The following is a 7,500-nucleotide window of genomic DNA, read 5'->3' on the forward strand; positions in this document are numbered from 1 at the left end:
TTGTGATTCGCTCGCTCTTATTTCACTATTTGCGCTATTTGTGTCGTGTTCTGATTCGTTCCTGAAAGCGTCTTTGTCATCTCTGATTGGCCGAAAATAACTTCAGCTGTGTCATAACAACTCTCAATCAAAATGTGCTTTTTCAAGCGGTAGGCAGGAGCAGCTTAGTTTCAATTCAATATTTTGTGAAAGGTTCCAGATTTTTTTAACTTTTAAATCTACAGAAAGGATAATTTTTAGAGGACTCATTTCTACATTTGCTAGTTTTGCTTTGTAATTTTCAGTGGACGTCTGATGATCAGTCACCACCAGTTAAAAATTCACCAATATAGTTAACGTGGGAATATTCCAATGTCATATATTTCAGTGATGAACTGTTTACTTTCGTTCTTTTGCAGAATGACAACAAACCGTCAGCACATCTCGAGGGTAGAAACATAGGATCAAAAACCTATGAGGGCGCCATAAGTATTAAAGATTTTTATTTCTGTTGCTAAAAGTTTCTTCATGTGTGCTTCATGTGTGCTGCGAAAACTAAATACAAATTCACACCTTATGCTCGACCTAGAAGTCATCCCAGTTTTCAAGTGAAAAAAAAAATTAAACTTTTGAAATGATTTTACAGTGAAAATTAACGGAAAGAGTTGCGAACGATGTTTTGGCATCCGTCTTCGGTCATTATTTAGTTCAATGCTGACAATGACATAAATGTGGAGAGGGAGGGGGAGGGGGAAGAGGGGAGGGAGAGAGAGAATAAAGTAAAATACTAAAGTACAAAAATTACAAAAACAAAATAAAATTACTAGTATTGATAAGTCAATTCGAGCGAACATTTTTGATGGCGAATCTTTTGCTTGCTTGTATTGTTTTCAATCACCTCGCTTTACACTGATTTTTCACATTATCATACGTTTTACGCATTATCTCCCTCTTCAAATACACTCTTTTTTTATTAGAAAGTTAAGAATGAGACTAACAATAATTTTAAGGTGACTCTCATCAGTTTGAACACTTCAAAGAAACGTTCTTATTACAAGGATTGACACTACAACAATTTATCACTTAACAGCGATGTTATGGTACCATATCAAACACCAATTATTGCTGAAAATTTGTGACGTAAAAAGTTACCATGCCAACAGAAAAGCCCTGCAAAAACACTCCATACTTTGGATTTAGCTGCTCATATCTCCAAAAAAAAAAAAAAAAATTCGGTGACCCCCATTTTTTATCTCTGAAATGTAATCATCATTCCAGAATAAAACTTTCTGCAAAGTCTAAAGGAATTCTATGCAGAGGATTCAGAGCCACCTTAACACTAAATGTGTCTTCAGTTTTTCTTCAATTTACAGGACACACTCTCTCTCTTACTTCGTTTCCTTTAAGTGAATAAGAAAGAACTAAGCCAATTCTCTTTTCCTTCCAGCGATCAAAGAGTGGTCTGTTAGCGCCCCCAACAGCCATCTTGCCGGCGGAATGACGTACAATGACGGAAAACTGACGGTGCCTATTTCTGGACGGTACTACATATATTTATACATCTATTATCACAACAATGGGAGAGTACACCTCCTTGTTAACAACAAAATTGTTACCATGACACAACCGATGAAAACAACAAACAGCGAGGGGGGCTTGTACGCTGGCGGAGTGTTTAAAGTGAAAGCTGGTGACGTCATCATGGCGAAGTCAGGCTCATGGCCAACTCCAACTAGTAAAGTATATATGTGGACCTATCACTGCTACTTCGGGGCATTTTTGATTTGAGCGCGCTCCAATCGCTCTACGACGCATAAAGGCGACAATATAACGACCACCAGCTTTTATGATTTAAGGGATTTAAAAGCTAGACTTCTAATTGTAGTTTTGCTGTTTTGTAGAGGACAAAGTCGTCACAACTGTCTCTTAAAAGACTTATAGCTGTAATATCATTCTTTAAAACTGAAATAAAAAATAATTGTGGTCCCAAATACTTGTGAGTGGACATTTATTGAAGACCTACAACTCTGCTCAGATCAACTAAAGTGGGACTAGCGCATTCCTATTCCGCAGTCATAATTGATCGATGCCATTGACGAAATCTCCAGCTCAAAAAGAAAATGTAAGTTGAAACCGTTTCCCGAGAAATAAATTTCAGTCCTTCGTTGTATAGCATGACACAAAGACATGCAGACAACATGAAGACAACGTTGCAGTGTTTTCGGAATAAACGAATTATTAGCATTTTGCGCGGAATTTGTCTCCGTTAAAAAATTTGCGGCGGGCCTGAGCTGTAGGTATTTTTTCACAGGTCACCAGGTCGTTGTTCTACCTATACCAAAGCAACCCAAAACCTTATGCCCAAATGTCGTTTTTAGGCCTAATAAGGTCTATGTTTAGCATTGGTAAAGGTTTTGAAACGAGTGACCTGTGAAAAGTAACCTGTCCAAAAATTAGGGAGCTTAGCATTATTTCCCGGTTATTGTTTTGACATGGAAAGTTTGTAGAGCGGTTTTCAATTGAGTGTCGAAAATAATTAGCGAATTGCTTTTGCTTTGCATTACTTCACCCACGGATGCAGTTACACAGTAAAAGACTCCTCTCTGGGTAAAACAATAGGGTATAATCAATATAATTAGGGATCTTCGTGTATTAGCAACGTTCTGCTTTATGATTGGCCAAGCCATCCCAGGGAGCAGGTGAACAGTACTTTTCAGTTCAGGAACTGTCATGGGAAGTTCTTTTGCTCTTTTGTGATGTATCCATGGAAATAGTCCTAGGGCAGTTTCGGTCTGGGGAAAGCGGTTACACACAAAAATGCGCATGGACAAACGCTATTTACCCATGGGTAAAAGGGCTAGTGTAACCACAACTATTGGTTGTGGTCGCATTAGGGAGTTAACACTGGTGTTAAATCATATTCTATTGTTCAGTGTTCCCCTGGGGATTCAAAACACCAGAGAGTTGACTCTCGAGTAGTGTCAACACTAGTGTTACACTGTGTTTCTCTCAAGTGTAACCGCAACCATTGTTTTTGGGCGATCTCGTAGCCTTGGCCATTGTCCTCGCTTAAGCTCCTTATTATGTTAGAAAATGTGATTTCCATGGCTTTTTACTCAAAGCCGTTTTCCTGTCGTGCGCAGAACGCACCACCTTGTATAGAACTGAGGGAGGCGAAGCGTCTCCAGAGTAAACCAGCAGAAGGAAAAAGACGTACTCGTTGCACCGCATGCTGCATTTCCGATACCTGTCAAACGCTACTAAATGATTGGTTCATTCGAACGCATCCAGCGTGACCGTTGGAAATACAGCAAACAATTAAATTTATGATATAAGCTTAAGTCTCTGACAATACAGTGACAAACATTGAAATCATTTTCCCACGATTTTCCCCGCTACACCATCAATCACTTATTTGGAAAGATAGCTTTACATTGATTGTAAACCAAGCGAAAACTTTTTTCGTCCTTCAGGATCTTCCAAGTGAAAGGATTTTCTTCCCTCCATGTCAAGGGTCTCTAGGTCGCTTGGGTCTTTCCGAGTTACACCGGGGTATCTATAGGAAGAGTCAAAGCCAGTCTATTTGAACGGTATCAAAATCAGCCCTCAAGTTGACCCATGTTGATGAGGAAGTCCCTTTCCGTAAGTGCAGCACCACCCACCAGTGGACTACTGTGTGGGGGGTCGTGGGATCAAAAACACCGGCCGGAACAACTTACTTAGGGTCTTTAAATAACTGAGGAGAAAGTGCTGCCTTTTTAATGTCACCTGCAAGTGGTTAGACTCACTAGTCTTCTCGGATAAGGACGATAAATCGTAGGCCTCGTCTCACAACCCTTCAATCGTGTTTATAACCCTGTGGGCCGTAAAATAACCTACATACTATTTGCAAAGAGTAGGCAAGGAGTTCCCGGTGTTGTGGTCTGCCCTATGTGGCATATCTAGTTAAACGCCTGGTATAGTATATTCCGATTTAGGAGTATCTAATTGAAGGATTAAAGACGCGTATTTTCGTGTATTAATTTCTTTCCCTTCCTCTGCAAAACAACAGGGGATTTGAACAAAGAACAAGAAAACCACAACAAAATGAAAAATATAACTTGTCGCTATTCTGTGATTATCCATCTTCTTCACGTTTTAAAATGAGGGCAAATTACCCAGGAGCAAGGATGGCGGTCGGTTAGTGCGCGGCCTTGGTGCAAGAGGTCTTGAGTTCGATTCCCGGATCTCGCATTCTTGTTTCGACTTCTTTCCTTTCCGTGTAGCTAAGTAGCTTTAAATACCCGTAAAACGGAGCACTGATGGAGAGGGGGGGAGTAAAATGAGGTTTGTCAGTTGAATTACTGTTACGAGTTATCGACGTTAAATATGGTTACTTTACTTTCCTTTTAGCTGAAATGGTTAGAGCGGTTTTCGTTTTTCCATGATGACGAATCGCTTTAACAAATATTTGCTCTTGAAAGAAAACTGTACCCTTTCAAAAATAAATTACAGGGAAGTATTTTTTTTTTCCTATTCAGGCTAGCAATAAGAGTTTAAGTTTTGCAGGAAAAAATTTGGGCGGAAAACGGCGTATCTGTTCATCGTACTGTCTATTTAAGAGCAGACAGTTCATGTCCGGCATTTCTTAGATGTCTAAGCCGTTAGGAAAAATGAAAATGACTTCCTTCGCATACATTGTTAAATTCTTGTTTTTGCTTGCGTTAAATAAACAAATTACACTTAATACAAAGACAAAAACTAGAATCTTGACAGCGTGTACGATACAATCGTTTCAAAGGACAGATCAGTTCAGACACTCCGTTTTGAGGTTCGACGAGCGTTGAAATCATGAAGCTTCTCTTTGTCTTTTTAACATGTTTAAGCTTGGCTTGTACCAACTTGCGCTTTCGCAGAGCTGCAAGTACCTTGGGAAACCAAGTAAGATTGTCATTCTTAGATTACCCTAATTTAATATTCTCTCACCATCCAATCATGCGATAATCTTAAAATCTGTTCCTACTAATCATGTCGTTTGACTGAAAAAAAAATGTATTGAATTTCTCTGAGCAACGTTAAATGTCTTAATGGGATACGTCTTGAGTACATCGACGATTTGTTGAATTTATTAAGAAAAGTATATTATAGTCAAAGAGGAAAGGGTAGTAATTTAGAACAAGTCCACTTTAACTCTGAGTGGATGCACAAGTCTTTTCCTTTTTCTTGCTAGCAAATTATGGAGTAGGAGATTTTAAGAAGGGATTACACAAACGTCATCTAGAATCATTTGCTACACTTTTTGAGCCGTGTAATTTTATTGTAGAGTTTTAAACTTTTGATTCTGGTTACTAACCCTAACTGATGCACTTGCTCGTTCTCATGCACGAGTTTTATTGTAAGCTCTATTGTGTCTACGTGGTTAAAAAAAACTAATTACTTACTTATTTACTTACTAATATAATTACTTACTTAGTTAAAAATCCTTTTGTGGCGTGAAAGTAACTATCCTATCCAATGTAAATACAAGTAAATATGATATTTGAAAGGGAAAAAAAGGTACCGCGGATCGAGAGGGAGGGGATTGGGGGCTATAGCCCCCCACTTTTTTCCCTACGGTGTTGTTTTCCCCGAAACCTCTCTCCTTCCCCTTACACTTCCGTGATCCATACCAAAACCTAGCCCTCCCCCCACCCACTTTCAAACGTACTCCGCAGCCCCAGAGAAATTGAACTTTTTCACTAGAAAGCTGAAAAATGTTCGCAATAAGTTGTTTAATTTCACATCTCCAATAATGGACAAAGTGATAATATCTTAATTTGTGCATAAATAATTTTACCTGATGGTCATATATATAGTTTTAACAGTTCTTGTAAGCGCTCTGGACCTCCATTTCCTGTGTTCTCAATTTGCAAAAGGCAATAAACGAAATAATAAAATTACTTTCACTTTTCTTCAATTTACAGAACACTTGTGTTACTCCGAACTCTCCGATTAACATCAGTGTGCATGGCAATGAAGGAAAAGCCGTGAAGGTGACACCGTAAGATTCAAAATTCAATTTCACAATTATTTTATTTCGTCCTTGTAAAATAAAAGAGCTTGCCTGTGATCTGTTCCATTTTACTTATACGCGATAAAAAAAATTGATGAAATTTAACACTTTTAGGGAGAAAAGGGCGAGAAAGGAGACACCGGAGAAAAAGGCGAAAAGGGAACATTTGCTCCTTGCAATTGCACATTACAGGTTGGAGGACCATATTTGTGCTATTCGTATAATTTTACTTGACCATTTAAGGCCCAAATTCACCCACAAGTCATTGCGTACCGTGACTGACTGATTTCATGCAACACGAAAATTACCCAAATAGCTGGTGTGATTCGCCTTAGTCGTCATTTGACAACAAAACCAAACGACCGCAATGACTTTTGGGCCAATGTGGCCTATAACAGCAATTTCGTGACGATTGGCTTCAATTTTTTTGGGTCATTTTGTCAACCAATCACGCGAAGAACTACAACGTAACTAATTGTGAATCGCTCTCTCTCTTTAAAATTTCCCCGCGTTCACAACCGGTTGCATTGTATCTACATGGGGTCTTTCTACAAGTACCGGAAAGCACTGTATTTTTGGTCACTTGGGATTAGACTTTATTGGGAGTTGAATGAAGGGGTAGTTTCTAAAGAAACTGTGGTGCTGCGTCGGTGGGGAAGTAGTATACAAAAATTTGGTTTTATCAAAGGAGTTGATAATGTAAATTGGCCACCGTACAGAGATTCTAAAAGCTGACGTTTCGAGCGTTAGCCCTTCGTCAGAGCGAATCGAAGGATTACGGGTTACGTGTAGTTTTTATAGTAGAGTAGGAGCTACGCTATTGGTGGTAACATGGCAACGTGAAAAATAGGAATATATTAGTTAAATGAAAAGCGTTCGTTAATACCGTGAGGATTAAGGGTGCCGATTTGAAAGATGAATTTTTGTTCCAGAATCTTGCGGCTTTCCGTCGTACCTAGATGTAGGGAAAGGCCGCAGATAGCCATGTGTTTTTTGGAGTGGTTTGGCAGATTAAAATGGCGAGCGACTGGCTTGGATGCATCCTTGTCATTCTTCTCAACATCGCGAAGGTGTTCGCGGAATCGGTCACCTATTCGTCTACCTGTCTCACCAATGTATAATTTATTGCATAACGTGCAGGTTATGCAATAAATGACATTTGCGGAGGTACATGTGAAACGATCGGTGATCTTAACAGATCGCTTAGGTCCCGATATCTTGCTAGTGTTAACAATGAAAAGACAAGTTTTGCATCGTGAGCGCGCGCATTTGAAAGTGCCGGGTTGCTCGTTAGTTTTGAGCGCGCTTCTAACTAAAAAGTTGCCTACGTTTTTGTCGCGTTTGAATGAAATAAGTGGAGGTTGCGAAAAGATTCTACCAGTCTCGGGATCATTTTGGAGTAATTTAAAATTACTAAGAATGATGCTTTTGACTGCGTGATTATGAGGATGGAAAGTGAGGGTGAATGGAATTCTGTCATTCTTATCTTT

At 39.2% G+C, this 7,500-nt stretch overlaps 2 protein-coding genes across 6 annotated transcripts in view; both read left to right on the forward strand.

Moving 5' to 3' along the window:
* Positions 1–1,970, forward strand: part of LOC137985941 (uncharacterized) — a 15,724-nt gene extending 13,754 nt beyond the window's left edge. For all 5 annotated transcript variants that reach the window (XM_068833385.1, XM_068833384.1, XM_068833386.1 and 2 more), the window contains 2 exons: positions 399–468; positions 1,427–1,970. In XM_068833385.1, the coding sequence (XP_068689486.1) occupies positions 399–468; positions 1,427–1,767 (411 nt within the window). In that variant the 3' untranslated portion in view covers positions 1,768–1,970. The remainder of the gene's footprint in view (positions 1–398; positions 469–1,426) is intronic.
* A 2,771-nt stretch (positions 1,971–4,741) lies between these two features.
* The window catches only part of LOC137985945 (CD40 ligand-like), an 11,831-nt gene continuing 9,072 nt past the window's right edge, over positions 4,742–7,500 (forward strand). Inside the window, exons 1-3 of the mRNA XM_068833393.1 lie at positions 4,742–4,899; positions 5,922–5,990; positions 6,125–6,202. Coding sequence (XP_068689494.1) covers positions 4,810–4,899; positions 5,922–5,990; positions 6,125–6,202 — 237 coding nt within the window. The 5' untranslated portion in view covers positions 4,742–4,809. The remainder of the gene's footprint in view (positions 4,900–5,921; positions 5,991–6,124; positions 6,203–7,500) is intronic.

This window comes from Montipora foliosa, unplaced genomic scaffold, assembly GCF_036669935.1.
Source record: "Montipora foliosa isolate CH-2021 unplaced genomic scaffold, ASM3666993v2 scaffold_117, whole genome shotgun sequence".
Taxonomy (NCBI): domain Eukaryota; kingdom Metazoa; phylum Cnidaria; class Anthozoa; order Scleractinia; family Acroporidae; genus Montipora; species Montipora foliosa.